Source organism: Carya illinoinensis, chromosome 7 (assembly GCF_018687715.1).
Source record: "Carya illinoinensis cultivar Pawnee chromosome 7, C.illinoinensisPawnee_v1, whole genome shotgun sequence".
Taxonomy (NCBI): domain Eukaryota; kingdom Viridiplantae; phylum Streptophyta; class Magnoliopsida; order Fagales; family Juglandaceae; genus Carya; species Carya illinoinensis.
In genome coordinates, this window is record NC_056758.1 from 33,151,818 (window position 1) to 33,170,646 (window position 18,829).

The 18,829-nt window shown below is 37.2% G+C and overlaps 1 protein-coding gene across 6 annotated transcripts; it reads right to left on the minus strand.

Moving 5' to 3' along the window:
- Positions 1-7,439: 7,439 nt before the first annotated feature.
- Positions 7,440-18,796, minus strand: LOC122315601. Of its 6 annotated transcripts, none has more exons than XM_043131609.1 (4): positions 18,537-18,795; positions 18,353-18,427; positions 18,074-18,158; positions 7,440-7,959 (listed from the first exon to the last, which is right to left on the minus strand). In XM_043131609.1, exons 1-3 carry the CDS (start codon positions 18,699-18,701, stop codon positions 18,102-18,104), a joined length of 297 nt encoding a protein of 98 aa, XP_042987543.1. In that variant the 5' UTR covers positions 18,702-18,795; the 3' UTR covers positions 7,440-7,959; positions 18,074-18,101. The 6 variants fall into 6 exon arrangements, with proteins under 6 accessions (XP_042987543.1, XP_042987545.1, XP_042987542.1 ...); XM_043131611.1 differs by lacking the exon at positions 7,440-7,959 and adding an exon at positions 8,450-10,402; XM_043131608.1 differs by lacking the exon at positions 7,440-7,959 and adding an exon at positions 8,450-10,432.
- Positions 18,797-18,829: the final 33 nt, after the last annotated feature.

An 18,829-nucleotide genomic window follows, 5' to 3' on the forward strand; every position in this document is an offset into this window, starting at 1 on the left:
GCTAGGTATGCCATCTATTACATGTATGTCACGTCATGTAATATTCACTGTTGCAAGTATGTCATGTTAAATATGTTGTCTATTATATGTTATGCAATGTTACGAAATATTTCTATCTCAAGTTGGTCATGTATTTCAAGTTATATTCAAGTCACGTTATGTTATGTCAGGGTTTCAGTCATTTCGTATTCCAGTCACGTTTCATCTTGATTACTTATGTATGGGGTCACAGCAATTGTGACGCATATACTACGTGAAACACAGCAATTGTAACACGTAGAATACATGGGGCCACAACAACTGTGGAGTATGTATTTAAGCAGTTAAAGAATAAGTTTCCGTAGAATACATGGGGTCACAACAACTGTGGAGTATGTATTTACACGTAGAATACATGGGGCCACAACAATTGCGGAGTATGTATTTTTCATGTTAAGTCAAGTTTGTGTAGAATACATGGGGTCACAACAACTGTGGAGTATGTATTTACACGTAGAATACATGGAGCCACAACAACTGTGGAGTATGTATTTTTCATGTTAAGTCAAGTTTGTGTATAATACATGGGGCCACAACAATTGTGAAGTATGTATTTACACGTAGAATACATGGGGCCACAACAACTGTGGAGTATGTATTTTTCATGTTAAGTCAAGTTTCAGATCAAGTTCATGTCAAGTCAAGTTCAGTTCATGTTTCAATTTAAGTTATGTCAATTATGCTATATTGTACGCCAAGTTATGCTTTAATTACTTATGAATTTGATTATGCATTTATACTTTTACTGTCATCCATGCATCATTAGCTTGTGTGGAAGTTTTTTGTTAACTTACTGAGATTTGTAATCAAATCTCACTTTGGTAGTCCCAACTACCATTCCCCCCGAATGGTAGATCTTGTCACAGGACCTGAAGGAGAATCAGGAGCTAATCAACTAGACACAGTTGACTAAGCGACGGTGCGACATCAATGTTAATATAGTAGTTAACGTAAATTACTACTTGTACAATGGAGTTGCATCTTTAGTACTTTTTAGATCATAACCATTTTGGACTAGTGTTGTGATCTATTCAATGGGTTTTTATGTATGAAATATGTTTTAAGCATTTGGGATATTTTCAATTTGGTGCATAGTATTGCTAAAGAAAAAAATTATCCGCTGCAAATATTGCATAATGTTATATGCATGTTAGGAACATTGCATCTTATATGTCATGAACGAGGGCAGGTAACCTTGTGTTGCATGTCTCGACGCTTCAAATGTCCGTCCGATCCCAAACAGAATTTGGGGGAGTCACATTCATGCATGGCGTTGACCCAACTTTCATCATTTAGTGCTTCCTCGACTTTCTTGGGTTCAACCTGTGACAAATAACACACAAAAGAAACCTGATTTAGTACTCTTCTTCTAATCCTCATACCTCCATCTAGCTCATCGAGAATGTTTTCTTTAGGATGATTTTGAGTGATTCTTGAAGAAGGTTCTTTGATTTGTGAATTTTGTGATGTTTCCTCTATATTATCTTCCTCATTTTGCACTTGTGAGTCTTCTCCACTGGTCTGCCCCAGTTCCTTCATATTCTCAAGCTCCTACATGGTAGTTTCTGCTGAAATGTCATCCACAACTACGTTAATTGATTCCATAACAGATTGTGTACGTAAGTTGTAAACTCTATAAGCCTTACTATTGGAGGAATAGCCAAGAAACAATCCCTCATCACTTTTGCTTTCAAATTTATGATTTTTTTCTTTGTCTTTCAGAATATAACACTTGCTACCAAAATTCTGAAATACTTTACCGTAGGCCTTTTATTTTTCCACAAACCGTAAGGTGTTTAATTGGTGTCGGGTCTTAGAACCACTCGATTCAAGATATGATTTTCTGTATTCACAGCTTCTCCCCAAAAATATAAGGTCATCTTCTTGTTGCTTAACATTGTTCGTGCCATTTCCTGAATTGCTCTATTTTTCCTTTCCACCACTCCATTTTGTTGTGGAGTGATAGGTGCAGAAAATTATTGGTGTATTCTCTGTTCATCACAAAAAGAAGTAAAATTAATATTATCAAATTCTCGACCATGATCACTGCGTATTCTAGAGATAGAAACTTCCTTCTCTATTGTAGTTTCTTGAATAGCTTTCTGGCAAGATCAAAAGCTTCAGATTTTTCTCTTAAGAGCATTATCCATGTGAACCTTGAAAAATCATCTACAATCACCATGATATACTTCTTTCCTCCAAGACTCTCAGTTTGTGTTGGACCCATCAAATCCATATGCAAGAGCTCAAGAGGCCGAGAGGTAAGAATATGAGAAATCTTCTTGTGTTGAGCTCTAGTTTGCTTTCCTTCTTGGCATGCTCCACACACTGTTTTCTTCACCTTTATTACCTTGGGCAGTCCATCAATAATTTTTCTTTTTGAGATTTTTGACAAATTTTTAAAATTAATATGCCCAAGACGTTGATGCCATAATTCAGCTTCATCAAGTGTGACTCTATGACATTTCTCCAATGGTTTTGGAGAAATTTCATAACAATTGTCTGAAGTTCTAGTACCTTTTAAGACCCATTCTCCACCTTTATCATATAGGTTGCACGCATCTTTTGAAAACTGCACAGAAAAATTATTGTCACAAAACTGACTAATGCTAAGTAAATTAACTTTCAAACCATTAACAAATAAAACATCATGCAACACAGGTAGTCCTGGTATTTCAATACTCCATTTCTCTTCTATGACAGCCTTGCTCCCATCTCTAAAGGTCACGGTGCCTCCATGAGATGTTTCAATTTTCTTGAATAAGTTTTTGTCTCCAGACATGTGCCTCAAACAGCCGCTGTCCAGGTACCACAGACAATCTTCCTTTGATCTCAGTGCTGTGTGAGCAACAAGACATACTGCATCTTTCTTTCTCACCCATTTTGTCTTGAGTATTGACTTGTGTTTTTCTTTGTTTTGAAGGCAAATATCTGCTAGTTCCTCAAGCTTAAGATTTATGAGATTGATTTGTTGACTCATGTCATCAACTTGAGTCTGTAGGCTCTTCTCTTTTCTTTTTCCTTCAAATTTCTGCACTTGATTCATGTTAAAACAATGTGGTCTTATATGACCTATTACTCCACACTTATAACATGTAGGGACAAATTTATCATGCAGATTTTTTGAATAAACTGACTTAAGTTCAGCATGATTTTGAAAACTTTTACCTTGACTTCCTTTAACAAAAACAATACCTTTGGAGGTTGTAGCAGCGGATGATGAGGCAAATTTTTCTTTTCTTTTAGAAGTCGTGTACCCTAGACCAGTTCTGTCACTATTCATTTTTTGAAAACTCAACATTTCTTCTAATTTTTGTGTTGCTGTTTTTTCTTCAACCTTTTCCAATTCCTTTTCTAGTGCAATATTTTGATTTTTTAATCTGGCTATTTCACTCTCAGAGACTTTTAAAGCTTCAGACATGTTGTTTTTCTCACTTTTCATATCAGTGAACTTCTTATACAACTTCTTGTTGAGTTTCTTTAATTTGATCACTTCTTCACACACATCATTGTAAGCCTCTTGTAAACTTAGTTCTTGATCAGCCTCAACAATTGATACATTTGAATCACTGTACTCACAACTACTTTTAGATTTTGTCAGTGTAATATCAGGAAAATCATTCACAATAGTAGAGAAAGCCATAAAAGATTTTTCATCATCAGAAGATGAGTTTGAACTTTCAGAATCTGAAATATCACTAAGTGTGACATTCAATGCTTTCCCTTTGTTTTTCTTGAAGTTTGGACATTTAACTCTTATATGACCATACCCAGAACATTCATGACACTGAACTTTATCCTTTTTCTCAGTTTTTTCTTTTTTTCCAATTTTCAGATTCATTTTTCTTAGCAAAAATATTTTTTCCTCGTTTTTGTTTACCATTCTCTTTATTAAACATGAACTTTCTGAATTTTCTAGCAAGTAAAGCAATCTCTTCATCATTCAGACTTTCTTCATCAGAAATATTTTTATAATTTTCTTCTATAGTCTTTAAAGCAATGGACTTACCTTTTCCTGTTTGAGGAAGTGAAGATTCATATGTTTGCAAAGAACCTACCAGTTCTTCTACCTTTATTGCATCCAGATCTTTACTTTCTTCAATTGCAGTAACTTTGGGTCGAAATCTTTCAGGTAAAGACCTTAAAATCTTCATTACAACTCTTGAATCTTCTACCTTTTCTCCAAGATTAAACATGGAATTCACAATATCATTTAGTTTAGAATAAAAATCATCAAAACTTTCCTCTTCCAGCATTTTAATCTCCTCAAATTTAGAAGTTAACAATTGTAATTTTGAGTTCTTCACAATTTTTGTTTCTTCATGTTTAACCTCCAGGATATCTCATGCCTCTTTAGCAATCTCATACATGGAGATTCTCTTAAATTCTTCTGGAGATACAGCCATGAATATAGCATTCAGCCCCTTGCTATTCCAATTACAGTTGGTGATTTCTTCTTTCGTCCAATCATCAATATTTGTTTCTGGTCTGATCCAACCTCGTACAACCGCGTTCCACACTCGCTCATCCAATGATTTGAGAAAGGCTCGCATGCGTACTTTCCAATATGCATAATTTTCACCATTGAAGTGCGGTGGGGCAGTCAATGATGACATATTGCAGGGGCACGGATCACACTCGAAAGAGTGAACCACGCTCTGATGCCAATTGAAATTTCCAATGTACCCCTGTAAAACCACGAAATTGTCTACCAATTTCCTTGAACAAATAAGTTAGATCTCAATTATCAAGATTATAAAATGAATCAAATACTTTAAAATAAATAATCAAACTTACAAGACATAATGATTGGTTACGAAGGGAAACCCTTTAAAGAACTATTTAAAGGTAAAACCCTACGGGGCAGCCAAACCCAGGAAAGTCAATCTTATTATTTGAAGAACAATTACAAGTAATAATCAATTACAAAACTTTTGCAATTCGACTCTCTTACTTGCCTAGACAAACGACCCATTTGTCTTTTACCACAGTAGCAGCCAGAACCTCTGGCGATTTTCAAATGTTGACCTCCCTACTGGAACTCCAAAGGCTGAAACCCAATCGATGTTGCTTCGCACTCAAAGCACAAAAACATTCAAGAAGATATGAAGAATCCCATGAAAATTCTCAAGTGAATTTTCTCTCATAAACACACAGAATCTCGTCTGTAAAATTCGTGGCTTGAAGTCCTTGAAGAGATACAAAACCGAATTCCTTTAAATAGAAGGTCTGAAAAGAGTTCTAGTTGCAGTAGGACTCTGTTGACGGTTAGCAACAGACGCGAAAATGCGTCCCGACGGACTGCTAACATTTCGTGATAACTTCTTCTGATATAGACTAAACTCTGTTCAGATTTCTTCTAGATAAGTGTAATGCTATCAGAACTCGATTTTGACTTCAGAGACTTATCTAAACAACTCCTAAGACTTCAAGATAGACTCAGCATTGTTTAGATATAAATCAATAATTATTTTTACATTCATCCAACAATAATAAATAATATGATAAGATAAGCTTTATCATTTACTCATCTAATTCTAGCCAACTTTTTTACCTTTACAGATGGGATATTGATTTGAATCACATGGGAATTAATGTACTTAGCCTCTCGGTTTGAATTACTTCTCATGCCTAACTTTTCAGCCACTAGCTAGCTAAAAAGCTAATTAACTAGCTTCTTCTAGCTTTTGCATCTTTTTATACGTTACGTTCATTGATATTGATAATTCGAGTTTGGTTTGTAAAGTAGAGTCCATCACAATGACCATACATATATATATATATATATATATATATACATACTTTGATTAGGGCAACCATTATCAAGACTTCTACCTTCTGGGGTCTGAAAATTAGTTCTGTTAAACCACCACAATCTGTACTTAATTATGCTGAAATATACACTACAAAAAAAATAGATTTTTGTGACTAATTTATTGTAACGAAAAGACTATTCGTAATCAAAATCATTGCAATAAATTAGTCACAAAAATCTATTTTTCTTGTAGTGATATATGGGAATAATAGTTTTTTTTTTTTCGTGGCAAGTTAAAATATTAATGGAGCATAGAAAAATATATGAGATTCGTGCTACGATATTGATTCTCTAAAGTTGAATATTAAGATAATGAAACAATAACAAAATGAGGAACAAGGGACGTCTAATGGAATGAGAGTACCATTGAATTAATTAATTATAATTTCCATATACAATGTATCTTTGCTGCAGGATCGATGCAGTTCACTTGGCAGGGATGGATAGATATAATTAAATTCAGGGATGATCAAATAAGTTTTTGAGTTGTGACGTTTTTATGGAATTTCAAAGAGTTTTACTATTTACAAATCAAGTGTGTCGATCGACACTCAGCCATTTGTTGTAAAACTCGTTATAGTTATAAAGAATTTTAAAACATGATCAATATATATTTTTATCATTATGTGACGACACATTTTAATAGTGTGTCGGGAGCATAAAAAAATAAAAATAAAAATAAAATGTTTACGCGGTCATGCTATAAATTCAATGGCCGATATTAATTATATATGGTTTTTTAAGGGACGTATAAGTGGTCTGTCCACATGATTTGACTAAGAGAGAGTCAAAGTTTAAAAGTATAGTTGGGAAGAGAGAGTAATTATATATAATTAAAGGTGCCCATTAAGCATGACAAATGCATGTCATGCCCGGACCCCTAAGCACCCACTAATTGTCTTTTAAGTTTTAATTATAAATTAGAAAGGAATAAGCATTAAGCAAGTTGGTTACTTGCTTTAATAATATAAGACTAGTGGAGCTAGACGCAAATTGCAATGAATGCCTCGTCACCGCCAAGTGGGCATGTGGGGTAGTCCACACCAAACCCCATTTTTTGTCTCCTTCTCTACCATGGTTCCATCCTTTTTCTTTTTATTGCTTCTCTTTACCCTAATCTAATCCTAATACCACATTGGCTTAGTTTATTTGTTCACCAGCCAGTGCTATTTTAGCTTAATATATGCTAGAGAATAAAATCAATGGTTGGATTCTGTGGATAGTTCTGTGCAAACCCACAGAGAGTGGGATTTGTTGGGCCAAACTAGAAGGTGACAAAATAGAAAGCAGTCATACACGGAAAGGGGGGGACTTCAAGTCCCAGAAACTGCCTGCCCTCTATATGACAACTACTAATACGAACCTTGAATTTGACACGAATTTGAAACGATTGAAAATTTTAATCTAAAATGAGTTGGTTGAAATTGACTCACTCGAACTAGATTTACTATGATATGAACCCAACATATGAGATTCACAAGCCGCGAACCAGAAACAAATCCCCTAATTGAGATTAAAAGATCGTGATAGCTCTAATGAAATAGGTCGAATTAAGATTGCTTTGTGTATGACATTGAACCGAAAATGAATCGAAAGCCCTTCCTTCGCTGTTGCCTCCCTCGGACAAATATTAAAAAAGAAACTGTGGTTTGAATTTCAGGGGTTGAAGCGGCCCCCACCGACTTGAAAGACAAAGCGAAAGTGGATTCGAACGTACATGTGGACAGTCGGACAAGTTAACGATCTCCATATGGACAATCGAGCGTCCAAGACATCATGGTCAAATCAAATAACGAGAGAGATAGAGAGAGAGGGTGTATTTGGTGTATTGAGGCCCATGTTGCAGTGGGACAGGGTTCACGTGTCCTGGCTGTCTTACATAGGTGCGAGCATGCAAAGTAACGTAGTTTGCATCTTTTACTAACACTGTTGGGCTTTCAAAAGGCAACCGCAGCAGTCTTTCTTTCATTCCAGCCCATGGTAATTTCATCCAGCACGGTAGCACCCTCCGTTTGTTTCTTAAATGGCTCACATCTTGAGGAGCACGCCCAAAAATGTCTGCTAGTGCCTGGTTAACAGCATGTTTATGTCTTGTCATGTTGCCCCTGAACCAACCAATTCAACTGATCAACATTAGCTTTGATTTGTACATCCAACCTCCATAACAATACGGGAGGGCGAATTTAAACACATTCCGGCTGCATCAAATGTAAATTTTCCAATAGAAACGAGGACAGGATAGATTTAATCCAGAAGTCAGGATGAGCAGAAACAAAGATAGGTCTATTTCAGCCGCCATTGCCACCCCGCTTCTAGTTCCCGCCCAATATATTCTCCGATATTTATTAAATACTGTAATACACATTTTCCAGTCAAACTAAAATGAGTTCCCTATATAAATAAAAGTCTTGAAACATCAATTGTTTGCATAACTTTTTCCCTAGCCTAAGTAACTCAATAGATTACCATTGCCAACCCCACTCTGTAAAGAAGATAGGGTGGGCAACAAAATGGTCATTGCCGGTTGTGTGTGTAAAGTTAACGAGAAGATCCATGAAGACTACAATATTTCAGCAGAGGTTGAATGCACAACTATAAGAAAACTCAAGATTAGTCTAAAAATTCCAAAAGATTAATCCAGGATAACTCCTCACAATATCAAGTACAAAACGAATTAGGGAAAGGCCATCTACGATGTCATGCCTTGCTAAAACTAACTGCTGGTACTAAAATTATTACAAGTTTTCCTCGTATGCATTGAGAACAGTCATATATTTCATCGATCAACTTGACTGTTGCTTAACAAATGTCTCTCTTACTACTGCCTACCACACAGGCTGGGTTTAAGAGGTTTCCAGATGGAGAGATTCAAATAATTTGATCACTAGCACAATTCTAGCCATTACTCAGTAAACTGATACAAGTGTCATTTAAGATATAAAAAACACAAAGTATTACAACCTTTTGAGAACAGATCTAGATATGGAATTTCAACAATGAAATATTTGCTGCAATTTGGTACTCCATGGCTCATTTGAGAACCTCATCAAGAACATTGAAGGCGCATTGGATGAAACATCATACTTCTTGAGCTATGTTTGGTGGTTTCCAAAGAGAAACCAAGTGCTATGGCCGCATCTTTCAACCTATCCGTGGTTGTGTTGGAACGGTTACAGAAGGCCCTCAATTTAGAACTTTCGGCCAATTAGGAGAAGTAGGAAGCTCTCCCCACACGCACTGCCTTTTTCTCTGTGACTTACACTAGTAGACAGTGGACCTCGAATCTAGGATCTCACTCTTCACCCCATTCTTATTTGAGGGAGAAAGTGCCATTTGAGCCAAAGCTAAAAGAAGATAGCAGCTTTCGTTAAGACAACATTAAACTGGTGTTGATCATATACTGAAGACCTATAGGGTCTATTGCTGGCCTTGACAGGCACTGTTCCATCATCCCCTCCTCCCCCCAAACAATTTTTTTTTTTTTTTTTTTAAATTCAATATGCTTTTTAAAGGCAAACTAAGAACATCTTTTTTCTCCTAAGATTCATTCATCTATAAATAAATTAAAACCGAAGAGATTTTGCAAGCACCATACGGTAATGATCATGCATGTCTACTGCTTTAATTCCTTTTCATTTCATATTAAAGTATCTTTTCATTTTTTGGTTGGATAAGTGAGATACCCTAAAGAAAATGGGGGAGGAGAAGGGATCTAAATCAGCAACCTCAGCTTCAGATGTGTGGCAATGAGCCAGTTGTTAGCTCTGGCAGTTATAGGTAAACTTCTCGTCTCTCCAAAAAATTAAAGATTAAAAAAATGGCATAAGTGCTTAAGGATAATTACACCCAAATTCAGCCATCCTTACAGCAACCTAACTATACCTAGTACCAACAAGTTCATTTATATGAGTTTGTCTTATTGGACCCATCCAAAAAAATAAACCTTGTCTTATTAAGATATTTTACTAGTTTGAGTCTTTTACTTACCATCAATGTTGCGCAATCTTGAAAGACAATAGCCACGAATTTTATTATAACTTTGTTATAGAGGTTTATTTTATTTTAAAGTCTTGAAGTTTCAAGCCTATAAAAATGCAGTCCTGTCATATTTTAAGGGCGTTGATTATTATTATCTAAATTTTACATTGAAAATATTCTGTAAGAGAGTTTTTTTTTCCCATCCCTTGTTATCTCAAAGTAAATTCTTTAAGGTTTCATAAGAGTTGTGTGACATAAGGGAGACCAATCTCATTTCTACGACATTCCGCTCTGCCTGCGGCGTCAGATCCTGTTCCACATGCTGCATTAGACTCAGACCCAAATCCAAATTTAATTGAGATAGCTTCTTCAACAATGGTTGTCATCACTATTTGTTGTTCTTTTTCTTAGTGAGACTCGGATCCACACTTTTTGCCCAGACGAGCCACCATTCAGGTGTCTCCATGATGCCATGTAAAGCATCAAGTCATCACAAACTTCCTATTTCACGTAGTATGGTAAATTGAATGATGAGAGCCAATGGACTGACGATAGTTGCCCCCCAAACTCCTACTCAGAGAGATGCCATGCCATCAGATACTTTACATTGTGCAAAACAACACCAGAAGATAACACGTGCTTTCGTTAGGCCCATTTATATATGCTTTGAGTGACAATGTGCAAGATGAGAAGTGCTACAACCATACAAGAATTTCACAAAAGTAAACTCACAAACTGGTATGGCTTCATGTCATCAATTATATCTACTTTATTTATTTTTTTTGTAAGTAAAAATTTTATTCAATGAATAAAATAGGCGAAGCCCATGTGCATAGAAAGTATACAAAAAACACCTAAGAACATTCAAGAACTAAAACAGCGAAAACAAAAACTCATGGACTGCCCCCACCATTAAGAGCAATGGCTGAAAACCAAGAAAACAGGGAAAACATAAAAAATTTTCAAAGATCATCTACAAAAAGCTCCCTATCATTAAAACACCTCTCATTCCTTTCCATCCAGATGCACCACATAACTTTTTATTTTTTATTTTTTTTTTTATAGGTAAAAGAAGTTTTATTGATTCACGTAAATAGGCAAAGCTTGAATACGCAAGAAATATACAAGAAAGAGCCTAATTACAAAACTACGTGCTACTAATAGTAGCATACAAATTGTTTAGACTCATTCCATTCCATACAATAGAGGAGGCCCAAAACAACAAAGTATGAAAGAAAAAGCCCCTAAAACTGTCTGGGGAGCATTCCCTATCCTCGAAATAGAGGTCATTTCTTTCGTTCCATGTGCACCACATTATGCATAGAGGTACCATCTTCCATACTGCAACGATCTGGAGATTGCCCCTAATCCCTCGCCAACAAGACAATAGATTTATCACCCTCTTAGACATGACCCATGCAATACCAAGTCTCGAGAAAATTGCATCCCACAATACCTTAACTACTTCTCAGTGAAGAAGAAGGTGATCAGTTGATTCGCCGTTACATTTGCACATGTAGCACTAATCTGTTATGTAGAGTCCACGCTTCCTTAGCTTGTCAATTGTTAAGATTTTACCATGGGAGGCCACCCACCCAAAGAAAGCTACTTTGAGAGGAACATTGCTCCTCCATATGCTCTTCCAAGGGAAGTCATTGAATGAGTGGGTCAACAAGGCTTTGTGATATGAACGAACTGAAAATTTCTTGTTCCTTGTGCAAGTCCAAAGTAATATGTCCTCCCTTTCTACCCTTGGCTTCAACGCATATAACACCCTGTAAAAATCATTAATGTCTTGCATCTCCCAATCCTGTACAGCTCTAGTGAATCTTACAGGCCAAATAATGGAATCAAAATTATTGCACATATTATTAGCCATGGAAGAGCCTTGATCCAACGCAATCCTATAAAGAGAGGGGAAAGCGTTTTTCAAGGCCACATCTCCACACCAAATATCATGCCAAAATTTGATCCGCGTGCCCCTTCCCACCTCAAACCTGCAGTTGCCGAGAAAATTATCCTAGCCCTTTCAGATAAGTTTCCAAACTCCCACGCCATGAGCCCCTCTGACTTCATAAGAACGCCAACCTCCCCATACACTCCCATATTTGACCTCTAAAATATTTCTCCAAAGAGCGTCTTCCTCAAGGTTAAAGCGTCATAACCATTTACTGAGAGGTACCTTGTTGACGGTTCTCAAATTTCTTAAGCCCAACCCGCCACAAGGCAACATGGTGCATACTTTATCCCATTTGATCAAATGAAATTTCTTTGTATCCTCTAGCCCTCCCCATAATACATAACGAAAAATCTTTTCCGGTCTATTCAACACCCCTGCAGGCACTGGAAATAAGGAAAGAAAATACGTTAGGAGATTGAATAACGTACTCTTAATAAGTGTGATTCTCCCACCTTTAGAAAAGTAAATTATCTTCCATCCCGCCAGTTTGCCTTCAATTTTCTCAACAATCTCTTCCCACATTGCCTTAGAATTATGAGGGGCTCCCAAAGGAAGTCAAAGGTACTTCATTGGCAAGGATGTGACCTTGCATTCCATGATAGCATACACCTCCCCTAAGTTGTTGACCGAGCCAACGGGTACTACTTCCGACTTAGATAAGTTCACCTTAAGGCCAGTTACAACTTCAAAGCAAAGTAGGAGTGCTCTGAGAGAGCAAATCTTATCCAGATCTGGGTCACAAAGAATCAACGTATCATCGGCGAAAAGCAGATGGGAAACTGCCAAGCTTCCTTGATTAGAACCACCCACCGAGTAACCCGAGATGAAACCCATATCCACCGCCCTTTCCAACATTTTGCTTAACACTTCCAAGACGAGAATAAATAAGAGTGAGGATAATGGATCCCCTTGTCTCAATCTGCAAGAGCTGTTGAAGAAGCCTTCGGGAGTGCCATTGACCAAAACAGAGAATCTAACAATTGTAATACAGTGCTTAATCGACTGACACCATCTTGCCCCAAAGCCATACCTGCCAAGAATATACAACAAAAAGTCTCAATTCACATGATCAAATGCATTTTCCATATCCAGTTTACACAAGATACCTGGAATATCGGATTTGACTCTGCTTTCCAGACAATCGTTAGGAATGAGGATCGAGTCTAGTATTTGCCTTCCTTTCACAAAGACATTTTGTGACTTCGAGATGATCTTCCCCATGACCACGCTTAACCGCTTCGCTAAAACTTTAGAGATTATATTGTAAACTCCACTTATCAAACTTATGGGCCAGAAATCATTCACTTCCACCAACCTTGCCCTCTTGGGAATAAGTGCAATGAAAGAGACATTAAGACTCTTCTCAAATTTCATAAAAGAGTGAAATTCCAAAAAAAACCTTCATTATGTCCTCTTTGAGACATAATACATCACATAATACACAAAAGAATCATCTTCCACACCACTGCAACTTGAGAACAAGAATGAATTCTAGGCCAACATGCAAGTATTCCTGTCATTGATTTTGGCATAACCCAGGACAATCCAATTCTTCTAAACACCCTTCCCATAACCCTTTTGCCGCCTCACAATGAATAAGAAGATGATCCACTGATTCTCCAGCTTTCTTACACATTAAACACGACTTCATAACCATCATTCAATGCTTTCTCAAATTGTCAATAGTCTGAATGTTTCCAATTGTCGTGGCCCAAACAAAGAAAGCAACTTTTGACGGAACACAAACCTTTCAAATATTCTCCCAAGGAAAAGAAAAATTTTGCTGACTATTCATCGTCTTATAAAAAGATCTAACAGAAAACTTATTGGTCTCTGTACTTTTCCAGAGAATATGATCCCTTTCATGTCTTCTACTAGCCACTAAATACAGCAACTTGAAAAAATCAGCAACCTCCTCAATTTCCCATTCCAGAACAGATCTGAAAAAAGGGACATTCCAATGCACCTCTTCATTAGAAAAACTCATCATCTCAGAAATGGAAGCCTGCTGATTAACAGCCAATCTGAAGACATCTGGAAAAACTCTAAACAAAGTGGACTCACCACACCAAACATCAAACCAGAAACGAATTCTTTAGCCATCACCTACCCCATAATAAACTTGTTTCACAAAATTATCCCAACCTTTTCCAATGAATTGCCATAAGCTTACCCCATAAGTCCCCCTACTCTCCTTAGTACACCAACCCCTCCAATCACTACGATACTTCCGGACAATCACCCCTCTACGCATTGCACCCTCTTCCTTATTAAATCTCCACAACCACTTCCCCAATAACGCCATATTCAAACTACAAGTTACGAACACCCAATCCACCAACATCAACAGGACAACATACTTTTTTCCAATTAACTAAAGACACTTTTTTCTCCTCCCCAAAACCTCCCCACAAAAAAGCTATATACATTTTTCCGATACGATTAGCCACACGAACTGATAAAAGGAATAAAGAAAGGAAATACATTGGAATATTCAAAAGGGTACTCTTAATAAGGATGATTCTACCCCCTTTAGATAAAAACATCCATTTTCCAAGCCGCCAACCTTTTTTCAATCTTCTCAACCACCCCGTCCCAAATATACTTTGCCTTGAATGATGCCCCCAACGGGAGGCTGAGATATTTCATGGGCAGAGAAGAAACTCTACAACCCAAAAACGATGCTAAATCATTAATATTATGAAAAACTCCTGCCGAGACCAACTCTGATTTACCCAAGTCCAATTTTAACCCAGAAATTGCTTGAAAAGTAGAGTCCCCAATGCTTTAATCTGATCCTCAACAGCATCACATAAAATTAAAGTATCATCAGCAAAAAGTAAGTGTGATATGTAAGTAAAGCCATTAGAAGAAGAACCCATTGAAAAACCTGAAATAAATTCACCCCCTACAGTAGCCTCCACCATATGGCTAAAAGCCTCCATAACAAGAATAAATAAAAAAGAAGATGACAGATCTTCTTGTCTCAAGCCTCTTGAACTCTTAAAAAAACAACAAGGCTGACCATTAACTAAAACTGAAAACATAGTAGTCGAAATACATTGTCTAACCCAACCACACCATTTGACACCGAAGCCACATCTTCTAAGCATGTATATCAGAAAATCCCAGCTAACGTGGTTGAAAGCCTTCTCCATGTCCAGCTTACAAAGAACCCCGGGAACACCTTCCTGAAGCTGACTATCTAAACATTCATTTGCAATCAATATAGAATCAATAATTTGTTGACCTCTAACAAAAGCATTTTGAGATTTTGAAGTAATATTCTCCATCACCATGCTCATACGATTAGCAAAAACCTTCGAAATTATCTTATAAATTCCACTCACCAAACTAATAGGTCGGAAATCTTTTAACTCTGAAGCACCAACTCTCTTAGGGATAAGAGAAATAAAAGTTGCATTCAACGACTTCTCAAACTTTTGATAATCATAAAATTCATGGAAAACCTGCATCACCTCCGCCCTCACTATCTCCCAACAATCTTGAAAAAAAGCCATAGTATAACCATTAGGGCCTGGAGCTTTGTCTCTTCTCATCCCACAAACCACCCGATACACCTCATCCTCTTCAAACGGCCTCTCAATCCAGTTTGCTGAAACAAAATCCAATGAATCAAAAAACAGCCCATCAAGTTTAGGTCTCCAATCCATCGTCTCAATTAAAAGATAACTATAAAACTGTACAGTATGCTCATGAATCTCATCAGGAGAAGACAGAACAGTATTATCAGCTTTGAGCAACTCAATGGCATTGTTACATCTATGAGAATTAGCCATTTTATGAAAAAAACTAGTGCATTTATCTCCCTCTTTAAGCCATAAGACTCTCGATTTATGCCCTCGCGAAATTTCTTCCAACAAAAGCACCCTCTCAAGTTCTAACACCACTTCGTTTTTTCTTGACAATGATTCCTCACAATTCCTCTCTGATTCTAAGGCTTGAAGCTCTTCCCAAAGAGAATTTTTATCTTGCTCAACTTCCCAAAGACTTCCTTATTCCACATCTTCAAGTCGGCCTTCAAAGCTCTAAGTTTACTTGCCAACACAAAACTAGGAGTCCCCTCAAAATAATAAGAGTGCCACCAGCTTCTCACCTTGTCCACAAAACCCTCAACTTGAAGCCATATATTCTCAAATTTAAAATAACGTCTAGCTTCTATAATACCCCCACAATCAATAAGAATGGGAAAATGATCAGAACATACCCTAGGCATTCTTTTTTGACTTACCCTTGGATAATGAGACTTCCAAGAGGAAGAAACAAGGAATCTGTCCAGCCTTGAACCGCCTCTATGATTAGACCACATGTATTCCCCCCCCAACCAAAGGCAAATCCAGCAATTTCAAGTCAAAAATAAGCTGAGAAAAATTCTCCATAGCAGAAGACAAAGGATAATTACCCTCCCTCTCACTAGGAAAACGAGTAGTATTAAAATCCCCAAAAATACACCATGGCATATCCCACAAATAATGAATCTATTCCGATCTCTATTTGGCACATAAACATTTTCCAAAGCCTAAATCCAACCGTCCTCAATATTTTTTAAAACACAAGCCACTAAGAAAACTCCAATTCAATCCTCCACCAATTCAACAACTCTCTTATCTCACATTACCAAGATACCACATGAAGATCCCAAAGAAGGTAAATGAATCCAACCAACAAAGGCACATCTCCACAAGCTACGAATAATATTACCATCAATAAAATTCAATTTGGTTTCTTTTTTTTTGATAAGTAAAAATCAAAATTCAATTTGGTTTCTTGGAGACAAACAATGTCAGCCTTCCAACTATGAATAAGAGCTCTAATACGAAGGCATTTATTAACGTCATTTATCCCCCTAACATTCCAAGACAAAATTTTAAGCTTCATTAACACTAGAAAAATCCCTCCCTTTTACTCTCTATCTCCCAGAAGTTCCCTCCTTATTGTCATAATTAATAGAACATTGCAAGCGCTTCAACTCTCTTTCCTTCCGCACAGCTGATTTCATTGACGTGGAATTAGCAGCTTCTAGCTACTAGGAGAGCCCTAAATTGATCTTCAAACCCCACGCAAGAAATTCCCACACAACCTTGTAATTCCTCCACCTTTTTTAACAACCAATCTGAGTTCTCCTTTGGATCAACCTGAGGAGGAAGCATCTGTAAGGGCATCGGACTACCTAGCTCCCCCTCAGTGCAGATTTCAACATCTTTGACCAGCTGAGTAGAAGAAGACAAACACTTATTCTCGAAAGAACTGACCCCCCGAAAAGATTCATTCGAAACAGACCCATTAAGCTCATAATCTTCCTCAAAAACCACCCCCATCTCCCACTGTTGACTCCCCTTGTCAAACAGAAACTATTTCAACAAACTATAACCCTCATTCACTAGACTATACTCGTAACCAACAGAAACTGAATCCATAACAAAAACCAAATCCATATTAACCTTGTTACCAACGAGTTCACACTCAATTTCACCCTCTTCTTGTTTCAGCACCTGAGACACTACCCCGACCCCACCAGAAACTTCGGAAGTATCTGTTGAAATGTTCTGTGTTGGCACTAAGACCATCGACTCTTTACAAACGATTTCACCCTCTTCTTTTCCCAACGCCTAAGACACCACCCTAGCCCCACCAAAAGCTTTGGAAGTACCTGTCGGAATGTTCTGTGTCTGCACGGTGACCGTCGACTTAGAAATGGGCAACGAAACAACGCCCTTAAGCTCATCCGAAATACCCGAAATATTGGGTTGTTTTTGCTTTATAATCAACTTTATAATAAAAGTAACTTTATAATCTAGCGTACCACATCAAGCCTCTAAAATTATTTTTTTATAATTAATAAGAAATTTTATTACCAAGAATAGACATAACTCAAGTACATAGGAAGTATATAAGAGGAAATACCTACATTTTTTGATGAATAAATAAGGTATATTGATCAAAAAAGGAAATACCTACATACACTCTAAAATTGAAAAAGACTAAAGCAAATCAAGAAAATCATCATAAATTTTTACTTTTATTTTTTCCAAGCATTAAGCAAATAAATTCACCATGGTCACGTAAGTGTCCTCTTATGGGTGATTACCTCATCCAATTTTATAGTAACATCAAAGATGCATGAAAGCATTAATAAGTTATAAGGGGCAACGAAAAAGGGGCATTCCATATCTTATTGCAACTTATAAAAATAATCCGCTATCCATACAAAGAGATATCAACTTATGAACCTTCAACTTAGGGCGACCACCTTAACTTACAAGTATCAAGTATGCGATGTCCAGCACTTTATTCTTCCTGTTTACGAGTTCCTTTATTCTTGTTACCGTATATCAAACCAGTTTCCTGGAAAACAATTTCCAAATCGAACCAAATTAGAGAAACCCACAGAAAACGAACAGCTCAGTAAAAAATAAGCCACAATTCGCGTAATATTTTTTTCCTGGAAAACAATTTACAAATCGAACCAAATTAGAGAAAACCCCACAGAAAACGAACAGCTCAGTAAAAACTAAGCCACAATTCGCGTTATATTTTACCTGTGGGTCGGGAATTGGTTTTCGTTTCTCAACATAGCGATAAGGATCATCCAAAGCAGCAAGCGCTGCCCTTTCCTGTAACAAAAGAATACTCTAATCCTCATCCCAGTTCAAGAGAAATTGGAATCGCTGTGGACGAATCGAGATAGAGATAGAGATCGAGATCGAGAATGGACAAACACACCTCTTGTTCACGCTGGAGGTCTCGGGCTGGCTTGACCCAAAGGTAATAAGCTAGGGTTCCAGCCACGGCCCACGAAGCGAGGTTGGCTCCTCCTCTAAGACCTCCCATAGAATTGCCTAGGAAGGACCTCACATTTCCCAAAGTTCTTCCCCAACTACTCCTCATCGAACCGAAATTCAGAGCCTGTCCTCGCTAATTCTTTATTCTTCTGTTTGGACCTCGCTAATGATAACAGATAAACCCTCAACTCTTCAATAAACCTTCGACTTTTACGGACTCGTGGACTGTATTTT

What these genes read in the sequence shown, in the direction of transcription:
- LOC122315601 (XM_043131609.1), bottom strand. Translation starts at nt 18,701, where the DNA reads ATGAGGAGTAGTTGGGGAAGAACTTTGGGAAATGTGAGGTCCTTCCTA. An exon ending in ACCTCCAGCGTGAACAAGAG is followed by an intron (nt 18,428 to 18,536) that starts GTGTGTTTGTCC and finishes CTTTTGTTACAG; the next exon opens with GAAAGGGCAGCGCTTGCTGC. An exon ending in AACCAATTCCCGACCCACAG is followed by an intron (nt 18,159 to 18,352) that starts GTAAAATATAAC and finishes ATTGTTTTCCAG; the next exon opens with GAAACTGGTTTGATATACGG.